The 21,825-nt window shown below is 41.5% G+C and overlaps 1 protein-coding gene across 5 annotated transcripts in view; it reads right to left on the bottom strand.

The window, feature by feature from the left end:
- Nucleotides 1-5,641: 5,641 nt before the first annotated feature.
- Nucleotides 5,642-21,825, bottom strand: part of SLC12A4 (solute carrier family 12 member 4) — a 45,982-nt gene continuing 29,798 nt past the window's right edge. For 2 of the 5 annotated variants that reach the window (XM_033069707.2, XM_033069709.2), the window contains exons 8-25: nucleotides 20,298-20,512; nucleotides 19,225-19,389; nucleotides 19,050-19,148; nucleotides 17,404-17,461; nucleotides 16,667-16,841; nucleotides 16,285-16,403; nucleotides 15,747-15,845; nucleotides 15,312-15,431; nucleotides 14,512-14,616; nucleotides 13,397-13,565; nucleotides 11,972-12,167; nucleotides 11,143-11,312; nucleotides 10,834-10,965; nucleotides 10,630-10,737; nucleotides 9,789-9,973; nucleotides 9,071-9,085; nucleotides 7,081-7,214; nucleotides 5,642-6,794 (exon numbers count right to left, since the gene is read on the bottom strand). In XM_033069707.2, the coding sequence (XP_032925598.2) occupies nucleotides 6,703-6,794; nucleotides 7,081-7,214; nucleotides 9,071-9,085; nucleotides 9,789-9,973; nucleotides 10,630-10,737; nucleotides 10,834-10,965; nucleotides 11,143-11,312; nucleotides 11,972-12,167; nucleotides 13,397-13,565; nucleotides 14,512-14,616; nucleotides 15,312-15,431; nucleotides 15,747-15,845; nucleotides 16,285-16,403; nucleotides 16,667-16,841; nucleotides 17,404-17,461; nucleotides 19,050-19,148; nucleotides 19,225-19,389; nucleotides 20,298-20,512 (2,356 nt within the window). In that variant the 3' untranslated portion in view covers nucleotides 5,642-6,702. The remainder of the gene's footprint in view (nucleotides 6,795-7,080; nucleotides 7,215-9,070; nucleotides 9,086-9,788; nucleotides 9,974-10,629; nucleotides 10,738-10,833; nucleotides 10,966-11,142; nucleotides 11,313-11,971; nucleotides 12,168-13,396; nucleotides 13,566-14,511; nucleotides 14,617-15,311; nucleotides 15,432-15,746; nucleotides 15,846-16,284; nucleotides 16,404-16,666; nucleotides 16,842-17,403; nucleotides 17,462-19,049; nucleotides 19,149-19,224; nucleotides 19,390-20,297; nucleotides 20,513-21,825) is intronic. The other 3 variants (XM_033069708.2, XM_033069710.2, XR_004419042.2) reach the window with 2 other exon arrangements.

Genomic DNA, 21,825 nt, shown 5'->3' on the forward strand with positions numbered 1-21,825 from the left:
CTCATTTTAGCTCACTGACCAATTCAATAGGCTCTTTTGAGCTGAGAAATATCTCCATAAACACAAGCAATTTGTTGGAAATGGTAACAAGTAGAGCCCAGCCAAACACACTGATATGGAACAGAGCTGAAGCCACTCTGACAGGAGCTGTGCTAGTTTAAAATCCATTAACAATAAGCAGGGCCACACTTCACCCCAGCACAGCTGGCCTCTGAGGAGGCTGATTGTACTTGTCCTTGAAAGAGAAAAGAGCAGATAAGCCACAAAGAGTTATATTGTGGGGACAGCTTGTGTGGACCCTGGTGAAGGACATGAAAGGAGCCAAATAAAAATACATTCAGTCCTGATTGCAGCCAGCTTATTTTGATGGGAACTATTTACATATTCCACTTAGATCTATAATGTTACTGTAGTGAATTTTTTTTTTTTTTTTTAAGCCTCAGCAATTGATTCCTTATTTGCCAGTTTGGGGAGAGGGGGTGTTCACCCAAGAGAAAGCAAATTAAAATTTAAATCATAACTGTAAATTTAAAATGAGGATCAAACTAGTTGCTACATTTAGCAAATTGTTTCAGACATGTAACAGCAAAATCTGATGTATTTGGATATGTAGACGAGGGAAGTTTGACAAATACTGCATTTATATTATTTGCTACCTTGTTACCTGTAAAAAGTCTTGAATTTAGAATTTATGACTCTCAGTTTTAAGCTGTGATTCCTTATTGATCATAGATTGAGAGTGGGTCTTCTGTAGAGTTAACTGCCTGATCCAACCAAAACTTTCTCAAACCAATTACGAGAAGCTGAGCAGCAATAACAGAGTGGTCCATAAACTTCTTGACTTTGGGTTCTTTATTTCTTTTTTATTTCTACAAACTATTTTATATTCACGTGCTCTGCTGGTTACTGGTTTTTCCTCTGGTTTACACGCAGAGCAGAGGACTGAATTGTCAGAGAGGAACTGCACACCTTTAGTACTGACAGTATCAAATACATCATAAGCATGTGTGATATAACTCAGTCTGTACAATACAGACATTCTTGTATGAAAATCAGCATTTGTTGAGGGAGGCTCACCTCAGCTGTTATATAATATTTCAGTTTGCTGAAGAGAAGAGCTTTTCAAAGGTACTGCTTTTTGAAACTCAAATGTCTGGGTTGTGTTGGGCTTTCAGTCAGATTCACTGGCCTGACATCCTGCAGATGTACCAAGGACAAGCCAATCTCATCTTACAAAATATGAAGCTGTTGTTTCCCTTGAATCTTCCCTCTGAATGTGATCCATCCCCTATGACAGCTATGGTTCAAATCCCTCCAATGCTTTGCTGTGTTTGAACCATGGAGAGTTCTTTATGTCTGGAGGTGTTTGGAAAATATTGTTTTCTCCTGGCAGTAGTATTTTATTGGTAAGAGAAGAAACTGCATTAAAAGGACATGCCCCAGCTTGGAGCTGGAAGGCGAAATATGTGCTGAATTGTGTGCTTTAGTTCTTAAAAAGCATCAGTTTAGGAGGACTGACTTTGCCAGAGATTTAAGTTCTATCTCACATCCAGTGCTGCAGTTTAAACAGGCAAAACTTGTCCCTGCTGCCAAGAGACGTGGCCTCAGCCATTGCTACATGGCTGGACAGCTGCTTGTGCCAGCACAAAATGGGCAGGGACGGAAGACAAGAGAAGAAGCAGGCAAGGGCAGGCAGAACTGTCTCAGGAGCAGTAGCAAGCTATGGCAATTCAAAACCTCGCAGGAAATCCCCTAGATTTGAGCTGAGAGGAATGCTGAGCAAGAATTAAATAGTTCTGTGTGTATTTGACAGATCACGAGCAGCTTAGGATTTGGTGAAAGAAAAAAGGGGAAGAGTATCTAACCATTAGATATTTATGCATCAAAATGACAACTTGGTGCTTCCATTTCCCTGTTGAAGCAAGCCCAGAATATCCTGTCATAGATCCTGACCCAGAAGGTTCATGGCCCAACTGGTATTTTCCTCTTTTAGTGATTCTGTAAGACCCCTTTATTTGGTGAGATAAATCAATTTTTGTTTTACTTATTTAATAATGAGTGAGAATTACACTGCATGCAGTCCTATCCTCTCTCTCTTACCACAAAGCCACTGACCTATTGTATGACAAAGACCTGCCTGAGGTCTCTGGTGATCAATTCCATCACTGTGGGCCAAGAGCATTTCTTGAAACATTTCTATTTCAGTACTGATATCTGCATTACTGATATTGTCAGAAATAGCAGAAATCATGGCAAGCTGGAAAGGCTTAGCCCTTGTGGTGTCAAGCACTGATGGTTCTTGAGAGTCCCATGAGACAGCACAGAGAAGGGAAGGAGAAGCTCAGAGCAAGCCCTGTGCAGAGGGCAGCTGGGGACAGCTCCTGCTGCCACTCAGCCCTACCCAGGGCTGTCATTACTTTTGGGAGTGTCCCATTTTTTGGGCTTTCCCCCAAATCTCAGTGAGCTGCAGCCTGTCACATACAGTGACTGCAGTGACTGGCACTCCTTGAAGCACTCAGGAGCTGGCAGAGGAAAGAACATCAGGCCTGCCAGGAGTGAGCAGTGTCTGCCCAGCTGGCAGCACCTTCCCTGGCTAGAGGAAGAGATGTGCCCTTAATGATGCTGTTCCCAAGAGCAAGAGCCCTACCTGCATTATTTCAAGAGTGGAAAGAGGATTTTGGACAGATGTTGCAAACTGTAGAGTCCGTTTTAGTCAACTGTCCACTAGCAGGGTGTGTTCTGTTCAGAGAGCTTGGAATACAGGCTGTGACTCCTGGGGAATGGGGAAAATGGGGAAATGGGGCATTCCAAAACCCACCACCTGCTGAGGGTCTGACTGTGCTGTCTGACACAAGAAATCCAGAGCAGTGGGGAACCACTCCCAGGGAAAAGCAGCACTTTGTACTGGCAGCATCTGCCTATAGGTGCCCTATTTGACCTGGGCCAGTGGCTGTGCAGGGGGATAATTGCTCCAGAATGGAATGGGAACTTGCAACCTCCCAAGCACAGCATGAGGCAGTTTATCCCTTCCCAGGGGAACTCCTGAAGAAGCAAACATTATTATGGATGACGCAGATAAGAAAATGAGAAACGAGGATGGGGGAGGAGAAAAGTGGAATCTTTTAATTCAGCACGTTCCACTGGCTATCAGCACACACAGGAGGCAGGGAAGCACTCCCGGAGGCAGGGAAGTGCTCCTGGAGGAAGGGAAGCGCTCCTGGAGGAAGGAAAGGGCTCCTGGAGGAAGGAAAGGGCTCCTGGAGGAAGGGAAGTGTTCCTTGGGCAGGAGAGCACTCTTTGGAGGCAGGGGAAGCCCTCCTGGAGGAAGGAAGTGTTCCTTGAGCGCTACCACAGGAAGGGAAGCGCTATTTGGAGGAAGGGAAGCGCTCCTGGAGGAAGGGAAAGGCTCCTGGAGGAAGGGAAGCACTGCTGGAGCAAGGGAAGCGCTCCTTGGGCAGGGAAGCACTCTTTGGAGGCAGGGAAGTACTCCTGGAGGAAGGGAAGCACTATTTGGAGGAATGGAAGTGCTCTAGGAGGGAGGGAAGCACTTCTGGAGGAAGGGAAGCGCTATTTCAGGAAGCACTGTTTATTGGAGGAAGCGCTGTTTATTGAAGGAAGCGCTGTTTATTGGGGGAAGCGCTGTTTGTTTATTGGAGGAAGCACTGTTTATTGGAGGAAGCGCTATTATTGAAGGAAGCGCTATTATTGAAGGAAGCGCTGTTTATTGGAGGAAGCGCTATTATTTGAGGAAGCGCTGTTTATTGGAGGAAGCGCTATTATTTGAGGAAGCACTGTTTATTGGAGGAAGCGCTGTTTATTGGAGGAAGCGTTGTTTATTGGAGGAAGCGCTGTTGAAGGAAGTGCTGTTTATTGAAGGAAGTGTTGTTTATTGGAGGAAGCGCTATTATTTGAGGAAGCGCTGTTATTTGAGGACGCGCTCCTTGGCCGAGCGCTGCGGGCCGGAGCCGCTCCGGGAGCGCCCCCTGGCGGGGCTCGGCAGGGCCGCAGCGGCTCCGCGGGGTCAGAGCTTTCCGCAGGGAAACCAAACGGCAAAGCCAGCCCTGCGCTTCCCTATCCTTCCCTGTGCTTCCCTATCCTTCCCTGTCCTTCCCCGTGCTTCCCTATCCCTCCCCGTCCTTCCCCGTGCTTCCACGGGAGCGTTTTTAAAACCTCACGAAATATAAAAACGGCCCCGTTGATGCCTCAAGTATAATTCCCTATACCAAGAGTTTAAATCAACCCTGTCACACTGTATTTCAGTTGCTATGTTCTCCTTACCAAAAAAAGCTCCTGGCACAGGAAGAATGGAAGATGACCATTCAGGTACCCCCACAGATGACTCAGATAGAAATTACCTTTTTTTTCTTACACAACCTTTTCTATGCTACTTTACTTGCAGTGCTCTGAACAAAGTCTCAGAGGAACTTATTATGATCTTCAGGATGTAATGAAGGCTTACATAATTGGAACCTATAAAATCCTTGGGGGTCCCCACACTGCTGAATTAGTGTGGAGGTTTTTAATCCCCACGGTCTGTAACCACCTCTTGAAAACCCAATTTACTCCATCTATAAGAGATTCACTTGGTTGCTTTGATGTTAACACACAATGAGCCACAAACAGGTTACTTGGGTCAGGTAACAGATGGCACTGAAATCCTTTTGTGAAGCAGAGTCATCATCCACTTGCACAAAATTTCATAAGGAGAAGGTGTATGTACTTCTCAGAGTGCTTGAATGAGATCACATTTGGTAAAAGTCTGAGGAACACAATATTTCATAGTATTACTTCTATAAAATAATGTTTGCAAATAGGTATTGACTATGAAAATTTCTGTACACTTGCACTCCATTACTCAGATGTAAAAATAATCTGTACAAATAGCACAGCATTTGCAAATAAGAAAGCTTTATTCTTTCCCTTGGTTTGAAAGTGTGACATTAGTTTTGGCTTTCAAAATCAAAACGGCAAAGGCTTGTTAAAATAAAATCCACTCAATAGAGAGCACACCCTAGAGGTATTTCCTGGCTGTTGTCTTGAAGGGATCTTGGCACAGATGAATACCATCCTGTTCCCATCAGGTGTGTCCTTTACAGAGAGGACAAACAGGCTTTAACTATCAAACTCCTATGAACAGAACCTTTATTAAGTCATTCAAGATAAAAGCCTGGATAGTTTCTCAGATTTGAGTCATGTTGTGATCAGTGGAACACCCAGGAGTACCAGCACAGCAGAAGTAGCACAGCACCTAGCAAGAGCCCCCAGGACAGAAATGTGCCACTCCCCACCTTTCTTCCAGGTCCCTGGGATGTTAGTTCACACCTGTCCTGGCATGGGATCACCACTGTCCCAGACACAGAAATCCTGAGGGGTACCAGCCTGTGTGTTCACTAATCTGCAGGTGCAGAGGTCTGTGTGGCTGTGGCTCTGGCAGTGCCCCCAGAGCCTTTCTTCACTCCTCAGACACACACCCAGCTGCTCTGGTCTGAGCTGGCAGCAACCCTGTGCAGGACTTGTGGCCCCTGGGTGAGCACCAGCACAGCCCCAGCCCCTTGGTGCTCACCTGGTTGTCCAGCAGTGCCAGGGCAGGGCAGGGGCTCCTCCTGCACAATCCACCCTCACACACAGAACAGAGAGAGGGTTTCAAAGGTATGCAACATTTTATTGAAAAAATACGAATGTTCTGTACATAAAGTACAACTTAATGGGCTTGATAAAATCTCCAGAGACTTATTGGTTAATATGGGTCTTCTTTTCTTCTCTTCCCTCTAAGGGCACAAAGCATACAATGAAGCAGCAGGTCCCCTGTACTTGTGCAAGTGCAATCCCATCGCTGTGCGTGCAGCAGAGCACTGGCTCTACACGGGACTCCAACATGCCCAATGTACTTGTGATGGATGGTCTGCAAGAAATTTAAAGCATGGAAGAACTGCCACAGGACTGGTCCTTCAATCCACTGGTGATTCAGAATTTATTGTGAGATCTCTGCTCTCCTAAACAGTCTGCATCTGCATATCCAATATTTCTGACAAATAAATACAAAAATAAATAGGGATCTGGCCTCACACAACCTGAAGTCTCAGAAGCAACAAAACTTATAGCAAGCTACATACATAATTTCAACTATATCAACATAATTTATTTAAATCTCTATCAATAAATGTATTAAAAGTATAAATTCTTACCCAATACTGAGAGTTTAGTTCTGGAAATAAACCCAGAAAAGGAAAGCTTTTTCAGTCCTCTCTTACAATTTAGTGTGCTCTTAGAAAATGCTTTATAGCTGAACTTCAGCAGAAACTAGCTGCTATATAATGCACTTCTATCCCCCAAACCTAATATAAAAAGCTTTTTAAATCTTTTTACAGTAACTGGCTTTCATGTCCTAACTTTACATACAGTTACTAAAAATACTGCACGTAGCAGTGCTGACTAAAAATAGGTTTAGTGTTAAAACTACATGCACAAATGCTGGGGTACCAAAGCAGAAACTGAATAATGTGGCAGCTTCACAATTTATGTTGCAAAGTGGATGGTGTAACAAATACTGCAATCCCAAAAGATATGTATGTTGCAAATGGAAAACCAAGGACTGGATGAGGAGAAAGTTAGGCAAAAAACCTTTTTTTCTTCTCCCTTTAAAACTGGAATGTCCGTAATGGCCAAGAAGGTAAATGTAGAGCAGGGTTAGAAGCTTCTAAATCAGGAGTAAATGGTGATGACCTCTCGGCCCCCGCCTCTGACAAGTAGTACCCTCTCCAGACCTTCAGTCAAGACTTCCAGAAACTCCATGTCTGTTTGAGTAAAGTCAAGGACAAAAGATAAAAACCAAAACACACAGAGATTAGACCAGGGCCAGCTCTCAGCTCTGCTCTCACTTAGTGCAAACACCCCTCTAAGTACCAAAACACTGTGAGTTTGTGGCACTTTCTCCTTTCAGCAATCACTGCCTTACAGCCACAAGGCAGTGCCCTCCACTCACTCTGTCACATATTACAGCTCACTGGTGGCCAAATGAATTCAAGAGAACACATTAAAGAAAAACCTTCTGTGTGGCCCAAGCCTTGGCTGAAAGGATACAGTTTTCATCTCCATCAGTATTCTTTGGAGGACCAGGCATGTTGAGGAGCACAAGTCTGGCATCATGGGATCTATTTACAATGACTTCATTCAGCTTCACTGCTGTGTGCATCCTTCGGACATTAGACTGGTTCCTGCAGAGGAAGCACATTCAGACTTACTGTTAGAAACACGCCTCTGAATTATTAAAAAGGTCCTTTAAAAGCATTCTCAAATCTCCTAAATACCCTGCTAAATGTCAACTCAACACAGTGACTTTCTTCAAACTTTATGAAGAAGATACAAAAGACATTTCTCAGATTTACTCAGGTACAGCTAGTCCGCTGGTTTTAAGATCTCTGGTGTCAAGCCTCCAGTTTAGAAAGTTACACTGCTCTTCAAAAAGCATGCTTGATAAAGAGGATTTAGAGTAGCATTAGAAATGAAAACACAGTTGCACGAGGGGCTCTGGGTGACTGGGACCCCTCAGACCCATGGCAGCACAGGCACCTCTGCCCACTCAGCACCCCCAGACTCTCTCCATGGCCTGGGAACCAAGCAGCAGGCTGGCACCATCGTGCTCAGCCCACGTTTCCCAGCAGCAAACTTCCCTCTTGGTGTTAACAGCAGTTGGCATCCCCAGAGGAAGGCTGGGCTGCTACAGACTGCAGTCACATAATGGGGATTTACAGGATGGCAGCTGGAACAGGCTGAGTGTAAGGGTTTTCTGGAGTGTTACAGGATGTTAACTCTCCTTCAGGACACTACTCAACCTCTCTGCCTGGCTGTTTACAACAAACACTTTTCTCCAGGTGTCTTTAAAATCTCAATCACACTTTCAAACTTGAGTAGTCACAGTTCAGAAGTTGGGGGATAAAAGGGAAATAGGTGCAGCATAATCTCATATGCCTCCACTCCATAAGAATCCAGACAAAGAGAGGTAAAAGCACTAATTATTTGGAATATATTTACACAAAATACCAACAATTCATGTAGGAACAAAACTCAAAATTAACCTTTGGGGATTTCAAGCCAGGGAATGTTTCCTTCTTTGAGGAAATCAACCATTATTTTGTTAATATAAAAGAAAATACAATATAGAAACTTATCTAAAGAAGAATATATTTATACTTTAAGGCTTTTCCACTTGAGTTTTTGTCTTCATTTTAATATAGTAAAAATAAGTATTAGTAGAAACAAATGAAATATGAATCTGTGCTTTCATTGATTCAGATTTGCATGATGAGTGAAACTGTTTAGTAACCTTGTTGCTCTTCTGAATATTCAGATTTGCAAAGAAATTAATTTATATACACAGAAAGAAGATGCGGTGGGAAGAACCATGTCTATTATGCTAACAGAATAATTTACCCACTGTGAATTACCTCTCTGTTACTTCATGTTATTTAATTTGGAGCAAGGACATCCTCTGTCTTCACCACATCAGCTTCAGAAAAGCAGGGACAACACTGAGGCCAGATTATGTTTACAGGAAATGAGGAAACAACCAGCAGCAGGGACGTAAGTTGTTAGCTCTGTATAGTTTTGGAAAGGGAGCTGAAAACTAAAGGTTTGGTTTTCTCTAAAGTGATTTTTAACACTGGCATCTCCCCAGGGATTTGAAGGTGTAGGCTACAAGAAAGGGCTTGTTTAGAGCCCAGACACTGCCAGAAATAACATCCTAGCAGTGTTGTGTGGAATGAGGGCTTCTCTAAATGAGTAAGGTTTCCTCCTGCTTGTGTCATACTCTGCTTAGGAAAACAGGTGCAGACTGGAATTGTTTTCGATCCTCAGTTCTCGTCAGGACAACTCCTGTAGTTTGTTACATCCTATTTACAATGATACTTAGCTTAAGTAGCTAATCCTGCTCCCTTTAAAACATTGCTAAGGCTGCTCAACTCTAGTGCCTTTTCTTCCATCAGTACACACAGTTTTCCTGCTTTTAGCTGAAAAAATTAAGTCTTTCCTCTCAACCATCTTAATGTACTTCTAATTTAAATAACAAACTTACAAGTTTTCCCACCCTCTGAAAGCATGGAAGAGGAAAAAGTACAGGTAGTTAACACCAAATTCAGCAGAATTTCTCTTCAGTATGATTCAGCCTAAAACAGATTTGAATTCTGGTTTATAAGGAAGCAAAATCTGGACCTTTGCCAGGTATGCAAAACTGACTGAGCTCTTCATGTGAGATGTAGGACATCAAAGAAGTCACAGGAGATTCACACAGCTTTACACAAAGCCAAAATAGACCTTTCCTTCTCACTCTTCAGGGGGCACACACATGGTAGTTCCACAGCTGCTGTTACATGTCAGTGCTCCTGCAGCGTCTCAGAGGGTTTATCACACACAGATGCTCTTCCAAATCATTCATCACCATCTCCACAGATTCTGCCTTTATGCATTAAACGTCCACACTACACTTTTATCATCTTTTCTTTTAAATTCTGATTAGATCAGTGAAATTATCAGTGTGTTTTACTGAGGTATTTGGGAGACAGGAGGGAAGTTGTTACAGGATTTAACAGTTCCAATTCAGAATTTGGCTATACCAAGTGAAGTAATGAGGGATGTATGCACGTCTGATTGGTTAGAGATTTCTGGGGAGGCTAACTGCTGTCTTTTGTTGAGAAGCACAAGTCCAGACCAAGGATTAGGAAACAAAAGATAATAAAAGCACAGCACATGAAGAGCTTCAAGGGATGCAAAGTGTAGACTTAGACAAGACTCACGGCTTAATGCTGATGAGATCTCTAAAGCTTCCCACAGCACTGCCCCGGTTCCGCTTCTCAGCATCACATTTCTCTTTTGTCCAGGTCATCTGGATATTCTCAGGAACAGGGTCTCCCTCATCCTCTTCATCTGAGTAGAGGCTCTCCAGACGTGCTACTGAATGTCTGTCCTTTACAAGCTGAGCCTGGAGGGCACATGAGTGACAAGGTGAGCTCATAGAGACTTAACTTTATGCTCTCTGGTGCTCTTTAAATAATTATTTAAACTAGACTTTTTGTTCCATTGAATCTTTTCTTTTGCTTGCTCAATTTAGCCTTCAGGAGAGTTGTGATACCAGGCATTTGCCCTAGCCAAAAGTCTTACACATCAAACTGATTTTAACAGTTTTGATGGGTGTAAGCCAAGCAGAATTTGGACTGACAGAAGCTTGTATACAAGAAAAAATATCAGTCTAGCTCACATCATGACATGGTCAGAAATAACAAACAAGACCGGCCCAAAATTGACAACTCGAAAACAAAAGCTTGACAAGCACATGCAGAAAAGATGGATCATCTTTCATAGCTACATGTCATAGACATCATAGTCACATGGAAAGACATCTTCAGTAGGAAAACAGGATATGCTATAAACTGAGACAAATACCGGATATCCCATATAAAGAAAAAAACAAGAACTACATGCAATTTTGGGAAACAAAAATAGCTACACTAAAAGTATTTCCTTACATCTTCAGAGCACAGGAGTTAAATTTAAGCAGCAGCTACATAACACACTACTAGGAAGGCAGTTTGTGTCATCCCCTCAGCAGCCCACTGAGAACAACCACAAATGACATACCTCCCTTTCCCTCTCAGTTTTTGTCAGCCTCATTTGCCTCAACATCTGAGATCTCTGCTCCATCATAAGAGTTCTCTCGTAAGTATATGCTGAGATATCACTATTGTGCTGCAGAAATAAAGATAAATATTGTGCTTGTAATCAAATCATAGCCAGACATCACCACATGCACAATAAAGTGAAAAATGGGCTCAACTCCCTTACCATTTCTACCACTTCTACCTCTGCCTCTATACGGAGTTGATAGAGGAAAGTAGCCAAATCCTTCTTCATCTGGATGCTGTTATCATCCATCTGAGCAACAGTAAAAATTCTCATTTTGCATTTTCTCCAAACCTGGGGAGGGAACACAAACTCTCAGTTATTTGAACCAATAATACTTTGCCCTACAAAACAGAAACCTAGCAACACATCCACTCTCATTGATCAATACAGGCTCCACAACTGGACCACGTTTCTTTAAACTGAAGAATGCAGAAATTGGTGAGGGACATTCTCTGTGCAGCTGCTTACTTTGTGCTGTTTGAGAAGAAAAGGAAGCAACATCAACATGCCTCCATCATGCACAATCCACCACACATCAATGTTGCCTTCGTTGTAACGCTCGTGGTTGCTGGGGTAGAAAGACACATTTTTGGGAACCAGCAGAGCCAGATGAGCTGCAGTTGTGCAGCGAACAGTACCTGCCCAGGAAGAGAAGAACACAGTTACTTCCAAATCCTGCAAGAGTCATTTATGGGTAGAAAAATGCTACTCGATGAGCAAGTGTCAGCAAACCATAAAAGTCATCACTTAAATAAAGAAAAGTATGTACAGCAAGGCTTGCACAGACAGGTCAGTCCAAGTGACAAAGGCAGGATAAAGCAGACTTGCAGGAACACAAGCTCTATATCACAGTCAAAAAAAAGCAGCAATCTTCAAAGCTAAGTATGAGGAGACAGCATCTGCTCTGCTCTAATTTGATTAAGTAACTGGACCACAGCAGAAGGAGAAAGATAGAGGCAAGGAGAGTGCTAGGAGAGTTTAGAACCAGTGATAAAAAGAGATTATCTAGGAAACAAAGTTTGCCACAAAGCCAGCAGGTCTCAAGCCTGTAATTTTTTAACCATTCATTAGACACATGACTTTTAGCTGCTAGATTTATCTTTGAAGATCTTTCTTATGCCTCTTACCTACAGGTATTTGAAACTGAGCAGTTTTATGAGAAAATACGTACTTCTGCATCAATACTAAAAAGACAAACTCAAAACCAGTCTTACAAGGATTCTGTTAAAATCCCCTGTGTGTAGCATGTGTGTAATAAATCTGCAATGCCTGATCACACCAACCCTGTAAAGCTCACCTATAAATGTCTTCCAAGACCTTGGATCTTCACTCTGTCTCCAGCCATAGGGCCAGCCCAAAACCACAGTGTTGTGCTTCATGCCACCAAGTCCACAGGACTGGATCAAGTGAGCAATTCCTTCTCGAACTTTATTGGCTACAACTACTTGACAAAATCCTTTGACCTTCTCAATTTCCATCATATTCTTAATAGTCTGCAAGACAGACAAGGAAAAAAAAATCTCAGTTTTCCATCCTAAAAAGAACTCCTAATATTTCTCTGTCATGAGATTACAATGTAAAGTCCTGTTTCACATGTCCATAGGTAAAGCATATTGCAATGAGAAGTTCTGCTCATCAGATTTCCTTAATAAAACAAGAGAAAACACCCACTCGTTTAAAACACATTTTCTTTCCAAACATAATAATTTCTAACAGATTAAAGTAAGGATTTTTTGGTTTGTGCTATCATCTCTTATTAATAGTAGAAGACAGTGATATCTGTTACTATTTTACTTCCCATTTTCTCATCCTGTAACATTTATCTTTTTAAACTCAAGGCAAATCGACTTCATTTGGATTTCCAGTTTCAGATTCCCATGTAACATGCTGTGTTATATTAAATTTACAACTACAAGCACCAAATCCCACACACCATTAAGTATACCTTGCATTTAAATAAACTTGATCAACACATAGCCCATTAATTAGTTTTCCTTTTGTAACAATTTTCCTACAGAAAAAGCTTCTAAGGAAGAAAAAAATATGCTAATACTGTACAAATGTAAACAGGGCTATAATGGCATATATACACAATGAGGAAGATTAACTAATTTATTTTAAAAATTTCAGGAGCATCCTTCAATGCCTTTTGCAATTAATTTATCAACACACTAAAAAAGAACATATTTGCTAGGTTTAAAAATCATAGAATCATAGAATCACAAGGTTGGAAAAGACTTTTAATATCAAGTCTAGTCCATGCCCTAACAACTCAACTAAACCATGGCACCAAATGTCACACCCAATCTTTTCTTAAAAAGAGATGGTGACTCTGCCACCTCCCCAGGCAGACAATTCCAGTACTTGATCACTCTTCCAATAAAAAACTTTTCACTTGGAATATTCACAAAACTAAATACTCCTCTTCCCTCCATCAAGCAGCACACAGAAACTCCTACAGTAATTATTTCCTATAAATGAAGAGAGTTTTGTGCAGTAAGGCTGTTTGCAAACATGAGCATTGATCTTGCATTCCCAAAGGCACAACTGGCAGCTGAAACACGTATGCAAGTCCTTTACTGAACAGTTGTGGTGCTGCTGAACTTGTTCTGTGTTTCATGGAAGCCTTATTAAGATGCTTTTTTCCACATATGATTAGGAAACAAGATTTTGCATTATCTGCCCACTCACCCCTTTCTATTTCAGGATTTAGGACGCTCACCTGCTCAGCAGCCTGGGCTTCTCCATAAGTTTCCAAGAAATTCCCTTGGATGACTGATCCTATGATAGTCAAACCTTTACCAGCTTTCAGCTGGGATGCAAATGTTAACAGTCTAGGGTATTTTACATGCAAATCTTCATCAAGTTTCAGAAGCACCAGCAACTGAGGCCTGCAGAAAATAAAAATGACAACATATTTTTAAAATAAAGCTTTAACAATAACAGATGTAAAAATCTGCCTCTCATCACTTATATTGTATTTGTATATTAACTCTGAAACATTCCTTCTGTACCTCACACATTTGAGGGGTTTTACTGAATATTTTGTTTCTCTCAGTTAAAAGCAGATATGAAACTGTGGGAATTCTGCTGCTGCATTGTGCTGACAGTAAAAAACCTGCTGATATACTCAGCTTGAGAGGCTTGCATTAGTGTTTTATTTACAGGCATGTTTTTCAGGGCTCTTTTAAGTACTGTTGGAGCACACAGTACATACTGTAGGGCTGTTCTCCCAGATCTATCGGGATACTTGTGCCAAGAAAATATCTGTATTCTGCATCCAGAAACCTGGCACATGGAAAACACAAATATTTTCATCTAAACACAGATCCCACCTGCCTTCTGTTCCTTCAGGTACTGCTACACAATCAATCAAGTTGCATTCTGTCTGGCTGAGCAAGGATAAAAATATTTATAAAACTCCTACTGCTTTTGTTCAGAGCCCAAGGGTTGTGCAGTGCCCAACCAAGAGAAGGGCTCTTGCCCACTTAATCTGTTTTCAACAGTAAAAATGAAATCAGAAGGAATAATGTTGGCCACTGTTCATTTCCTGGCCACTACACCTCTGTACTCAGAGACCTCCAGTTTCCCCAGGTTCCACCTCTGAATTCACCAATTTGGAGCCCAGTTAAAGATCCAAAGGGCACTAAAGCTCTGCCCATACAGGATCCACACAGCAAGGCTGGGCAGTGACAGGACAGCTCACTGCAAATTCAACACTTCTTTTAATATTCTGGGCATTTGAATTCATTCACACATCTTGTTTAGAGTCCAGCTGAACTGCTCTGGTGTGAGCAGATAACCATGACAGCCATTCCATCAGCCCAAGGTGAGTACCTCCAGTTCTTGGTGTGAGGGGGGCCCTCCTCCAGCCTGAGCAAGGCGTACCGCGCTGCGCTCAGCGACAGCCCCCGGATGCCGTCGCCCCACTCCTTCTCTGCACTGTGGAGAACACACAGGTCAGCCAGGTTCCACCTAACTGCACTCCCACAGTCAGGCTAGAGAGATCTGAGCACCTTACAGAGTGTAATAACGTGACACATAGCACATATCCATCCACATTTATAATTTGTACATTAATATCTGCAGTATCACGGATCACATGAGGAAAGTGAAAATGTTTCAGTAAAATATATGTGATGAAGCACCATTCTGGGCTTAATTTGTAATCAACACTAGAGAAGGTTTCCCAAACATACACAAACATCAGGTCAAACTAAGTTATAAAGCCACACTACAGCCTGACTCCATTCAACGCTGATCTCCAGCAACCCAAGCAGCAGATTCAACTTTTCAAGGACTGTTCCAGACAGAACTTTGCACCAGATAAATTGGAATATAATGGTTGGCATCAGCTGTTCTGGGCCTGAAATAATCATGTGCAGTACACAGCAGATAGGTCCCAACCAGTTTTCTACTTCCTGTGATTCACATTTCATATAGCACCTTTAGAGGCTCAACAGCAAAGTGCTTCAGGGGCTTTTGCTTAGCAGTGACTCAGTAAAATAATGAAAACAAAAATCAACTAATAAGGGAATCCCTCCAAGTCCTCTCTGACAGCTCCTTTACCAAACATGAAGACATGAAGATAATTCATTAAACAGATCCAGCCTCTTCCTTACCCAGTCAATACTTACCCTTGGTATTCAATGTATTTGTAAATCATGCCTGCAATAAGCATAGCTACCAAGGCATAGTACCATGATGAAATGAACATCAGTGCCAGGCAAATACTCATGCCTAAAAATGAGAGGGCCCTGAAACAGAAAGCAAAGGCATTAATAAGTAGTGGGGCAGAAAAACTTAAAAAACAAGTCAGTCACATTCTTGCTCTTTTTTCTTTAAACTGTCTATGCTGAACTGGCAGTGAAAGTAAAGCCTCCAGTGGGTCTCCTGAGTCCCACCAGTTTTAGTATCCTGTTGTTAAAATGAAACTCTTGTGCCATGACATATCTGAGTCTGGCTCTTGTGTACAGCTGATACCCAGAGAAATACAAGATGCTCCCTGTGCTCCTAGAGAAGGTTCTCAAGTGCAGATTGCAGGCTCAGAGAGGTGCCAGCCCTTCACTCACCAGTGGTAGTATTTAAAGCGGGGCCGCCAGTTCGGGGTTCGCAGAAGAGTCTGGACTGCACATGCAAGATTAACAAAGAGGTAACACATCAAGAAAAACCTGCAAAACAAAAGTGCAAAACCTTTTAGCATGCACATTTACAGATCCTGGTATGTATTATAATTACATGATTGATTTCAGGTCAAACTCCCACTGCCCTGTCCCCCTACCCCTGTGATTTTTATCAGCCTGAACCATCAGCATAAAGAAGCTAGAGCAATTTTTTAACTGGATCAAATTAGATCTGTTAATGCTGTCTTTGTTCCAAACCAAATAAAAGTATAATAAAAACTTGCTTATTCACAGAATACTCCAGATCAGAAACAAAAAGATTTATATGTAGAGCCTGAAGTCAGAGGATTCATAAAAATTACAGAAGTGGAACTCAGGCTCTGGAAATTTGCTTTACTGATTTAAGATGTTCTGAAAGTCAAACTAGCAAAATTCAATAGTATTCTATTCCCCTCCCCCCCAAGATAGCAACCAGGCTGTTTCTTACATTGAGAGGATGGGAGCCACCATGTCAAGGGAAGCAATAAGGATTCCTAGCTCAGCAATTAATGCTGTTAACAGCAGAGCCCACGTTGGTTCACCATTCGCTTTTCCATGACCAAAGATCTGAAGAAACAGAAACATTAAGCATATCTTGCCATGCTTCACAGAGTTAAATGTTTGACTTCTTGATAAAATTATCCCACAAGTCTAGTTAAAAATCTTTAAAAGTATTCTTTGTTTTCAACAAGAGAAAAAAACCCAAAATAAAAAATACTGCCCCTCACTTCAGCACTGGACAAACTGGGGAGAATAAATCTGATTTTAACAGCATGAAGTCAGACAGCAGGTGGGGCAGAGCGAGCAGAAAGCCTTTGGAGGTTACAGACCCAGAGGAAAGGGATGATGTTGTCCTTGGCTATGGCCTGCAGCAGGCGGGGTGCCCCGGTGAGGCTCTGCAGACCTGCCCCGCAGGTGGAGAAGAAGGAGCCGATGACGATGACCCAGGGCGAGGGCCAGGACAGGGTGCCCACCACCAAGTTCTTGTTCACTGCATCACCAAACCTGCAGGCAGAACACACCCAGGCATTCCTATTCTAAGGACTGTTTTGAGACTCATGTTTGGGGTTTTCAGGTCAGTTTTAACATGTCATTTAAATACCATTATCAATAATACCATAATTTTAATACGCTGTACTGTATTATTTTCTTAACTAGAAAACACAAAGTAGCAAATAATCTGAGCTACTTCTGATAGACAGAAGTGTCTGCAGCTTGATTTCAACATTTTATTATACATATTTTTAAATTCTTGTATGAATATCACAACATTATTTTTTACTATCACCAAAAAAATGCAAGAACTAAGACACAAGATGGAAAATCTGAGGGTGCCCTGCCACTGAACATCAAATGGAATATAAGAATATGCCAAAAACAGTCTTTACCATTTACATACAAATGTGGTTTAAAAGGCACTCAGAAGTAAAAATAATATTATTTTTTTCATTTAAAACATTAAAAAATAACAAGGAGAGGAGTAGGGCATGCAGACTGACAGGCAAGAACATACCTACACTGCAAAAAAAAGAAAAACAAAGGAGAGCAATAAAGCAGCAACACTTACTTATCTCTCAGGACAACACCTTCTATGCAGGCTCCAAACAGCAACACACAGCTGAAATCTGGAGGACAGAGTGTGCTAAGGAAGCAGAATTTATTAGACATGGCACATGAAGGTATTGTGGAAAGGACAGTATGTGCCTCCATCCCATGGCACTCCAGCTTCTCCACAAGTACAGGGCAAAACTGGCAAGGAAATTAATGTCTCACTGCTCACATAAACCTTCTAATGTTACAGGGAAAGGTTCTTCTAAGTTTCAGTTTTTAAAAAAGGACAGGTTTAAATGCTATGATAAAGGAGGAAATAATCTAATTAAGCATTTTTATACAAAAATGTCAATTTAATCTTCTGCTAGTACAGAAGTTGACATTAAAATCTTTCTTTTCTCTCTCCTCCTGTGTCTGAAGATATTTTGAACATACAGAAAACCATTACCTTGCACATTCTTTTTTTTTTGTATCTCTGCTGACATTCACATCACCAATAAGTCTTTGGCTATCAGATTTGTGACTAACTGTACTACTTCTGCACTGGGGAGTACAAAATACCTCAGGCTTTTTGGACCTGGCACTCCAGTAAAGTTTGTGATCTTGTGAATTAAGCTCACTCAAATGATTAAATCTTGAATTCTACCCCTGAAATGCAACTATAAGTTACAAAGTGCAATAAAAGGAGAAACATGCTCCTGAGGGTGACAGTGCCAGCCTCCCCAGGGTGGCACATGGCCATGGACACATCCAGTTACCCATGGGAGAGGCCTGAGCTGCAGCAGAGCTGGGGTTGAGGCTGTGCCCTGTTTAATATTCATGATTCCACAGGAAATGCTGCTTCTTGGTACAGGGTCAGCTCCCAAAGTGACAGCAGGGAAAGGCTGCACTCCTAAGGAGCTGGGACAACAAGCTGCATGCTGATTTACAGCTGGGCAAGTTTTGGCAAAGAACAGGCATGAAACAGCAGAATTTCCAGGAGAGTCACCATCCCAGCCAGCTGCCCTTTGGGTGAGACTGACTCAGAGAGCTCTTTTGACTTTTTTTTTTTAATTTTCTATGTTGATAAATTGTCCTTTAGAACACCAAGAGCCAGATAAAGCTGAAAGATCTTGGCTCATCTCTTCTCTAGCAGGAGAGCAGAGATGAAGACAGTCTTTTGTAAGCAAAGCTCCTGTTGTCCTAAGCCCTGAAGAGCTGAAAAAACACTTGGGAACATTCAGTCTAATTTCTGACTCCAGTTTATCTTGTTCTAAAATGTTCAGGAAAACCTATACTCCTTAAAGTCACTCCAAAGAAAAGCTTTTTTTTTAAAAAAACATAGAACTGAAATTTATGAACTCTCCCATTAAAGCCTCCCCTCATCTTAATGTTTCACTGCAACCTAAAAATAAATCTCCAAGTACACCACCAGCCTGAAAAGTTATACATCACTGTGTAGCAAAGAACAGCAATGGGAATGCAAAAGAAAAGAACCCACCACACAAAGGGGGATGGAAAGTCACAGGATAATTATAATTTCAGCTCAAGGATTAATGTTCTGTTGTTGTTTTTGGGTTTTTTTTTCCACTGATCATACTTGCACTGACAATTTGGTGAGCTGAAGGCAGTTGCAGAAATCAGCTGTAATGTACCAGCACTCCAGTAATTTTAAAAGGATACAGACTAGAGATGTGGTGACAATGGCGAGAATCGTTCCAACAGGGATGGATTTCTGTGCATCCTTGAGGTCCCCTGATCTGTTTGAACCAGCCATGATACCTGCAGGGACAGGCAGGTAAGACACAGGGCAGGAGGAAGCCCAGAGCCCCAGGGACCCCTGAGCCAGCACTCTCACCTGTCACTGAAGGGAAGAAGATGCCAACCAGCACCATGAAGGACGTGGTGATGTCGGAAAGCACGTACAGGTGCAGGTTGTTCTTCTGGCCTGCCACATCCACAGAGGGCTGATGTGCCCTCTCCAGTATCTCTCCTTTCTCCAAATAATTGCTCCATAAGTTGTCTTCAAGGTTATTGTCACACCACAGAAAAAAAAAAAAAGCATGTTTCAGTTCAAACCTGTTCTCATTGTAATGGGTTTACAAATGAGGATTACAAATCAACACAGGAAAACCACAAATATGTATCAACAGACTACAGAAGTCTAAGCAACTTAAACTCCACTACTAAATGTAACATTCTTTTAACCTCATACCTATTTCAACCCAAGGAAATACACTGAATACTCTTATGAGCCACACAGTGGCTCAGAGAAAGCAAAGCAGCAATATTGACCAGATTTCTAGACAGAAAGTTTGCACTTCAGTCAGTGGAACAATTACAGAATTATATGTTTGGCATTTGAAATTTGGCTAACAAATGCTGTGCCCTCTTGTAATCTTAGAAACCAGACTGCTGGTTTCTGTGAGAATGGGAACCTTCAGCACTCAGCACCTGCACAAAGCAGCTGCTCTCTGGTGTTCATTTCCATAATGAACACTTTTCAATTATATTTTATTCAGGAGTGGGCAAAGAAGGAGACACACTATTTCTATACAAGTAGTCTTATCTTTCAGAGCATAATCTTAACCTGTCTAAAGTACAGAGCTGTCACTACAGAGTTCTGAAAAATTTTAATAATGCTATTATTCATGCTAGTATAACTTAAAATCACAGCTGACTTCATGCTGAAATTATGAGATGAACAAGGGAAATTGAATCAATTTTACAGGAGATAAGTACTGTATCAGGACAAAAGTTTTATCTCCTCTTTTTAAAGGTTATGAGACTGGACTTTATTGAAGATAATTTTCTTCACTGTAATTACATTTCTTCATTCCTTTTTTCTTACCCAGCAGGGAAGAGTTTGACCCATTTCAGCTGCTCAGCATGCCTCCTCTTTAAGGAAAAAAAAAAAAAGTTCTAACATACCTATTAAAATGCCACTAGCAGCTCCTGGAATTCCTGCTATCTCTGAGACATTGTTCATCAGGAAATATTCATCACAGTGCTCGGTGGTTAAGTTTGTGCTGTGGCAGAAGAGCTCCCAAAGCTTAGAGGCCACAGTTATGTTATCCTTAACTACAGTTTTGGCACAAACATCAAACTGATCTCTTGACAGAGTCCTGTTGCCCAACATGCAGATCCTGGAAGGGAAACATGAACACCAGAGTTATTGGATGGATGTCACTGGGAAAAGGAAATCCACACTTGCCCCTATTTATTCTTTTATATCATGTGGGAACTTCAAGTGGCTCTACTGTGCTACATCATTTCTCACCTTCAAAAGGACGGCTGTAGCATGACAAAGACTGCATCTGTTCCCTTTAAGGGCCAGAAGTATAAAGCTACTTTTTTGATTATGGAATTTGATTGATTTCTCTTAGACAATAAAAAGGAACAATAAGGATAATTTCTGGTTTTTTTTGTTGTTTGGGGTTGGTTTCCTTTTGTTTATTCAACAGAGCAACTGGAGTGGAAGAAATGTGAAGACAACTAGAATTCAAATTACTAAACATTTAGAATATTTAAAGATATTTGGAATCTCATTAACCCTGTTTCTATATTGCAATGCTTGAATTGCAAGATAGACATTTTAGATTCAGAATTAGGAACACATTAAAATCACAATAAGCAAAGGTTCTTCTCATTAGCAGATACTGTGCCTAATTGCTAAAATCCTCCACTGCCTGTTGTGTTTCATCTAACCACAAACATCATTTATTTCAGCACTGAAAAATTTTTAATCCACTTGTCCAAAGACAATTCCACAAGATGTAACAGGTTCCTGCTACTAAAAGTTCATTCAGCTTTTCTTTCCACTATTAGAAAACCCACAGGAAAATAAAGTTTCTTCTAATTTAATTTTAATTAACTTTAATTGTTTCACAGGTCTTATTTATCACTGAAGACAGAAAAATAGAAAACCCTGGGCTGTTTTTGCATGGTTTGCAAGCCTGTGAACTGTAAATTCCAAGAAGCCTTCCCCTACAAAATTAAAAATAAACACACTCTCTTGTTACTTCAGAAAAAAAAAAAAGAGGAATACAGTCCAAGAAGAAAGATAGGGAAAACATTCATGAACAATCTAAGAGATAATGAGGGGGATGCAGAGACACTGTTTTACTTTTACTGCTGTAAACCTTCACTGTTGTAAAACACTGTAATCACTGGGCCTTGAATATCCAAAGGGAACACTTGAGGGCTGCAAGTACTTAGCTATGGTCAAAGCATTTCAAGAGGTGAATAATTATGCAGATCCAACTCCTCTATTTCCATTCCATGCATCTCTTGTCAGCAGTATCAGAAAACACAGTTTGCATTCCTGGTAAAACACACCCATCCACATTTCTGCTGCTCCAGCTCCCAGTTAAGAAGCCGATTCCACGTTTGGCACGCCAAGGATGCTGGGTCCAGGGCAGGTTGCTCACAGAGCAGGGAGAGCTTTTCTGGAGCCTCA

Source organism: Catharus ustulatus, chromosome 11, assembly GCF_009819885.2.
Source record: "Catharus ustulatus isolate bCatUst1 chromosome 11, bCatUst1.pri.v2, whole genome shotgun sequence".
In the NCBI taxonomy this organism is placed as follows: Eukaryota; Metazoa; Chordata; class Aves; order Passeriformes; family Turdidae; genus Catharus; species Catharus ustulatus.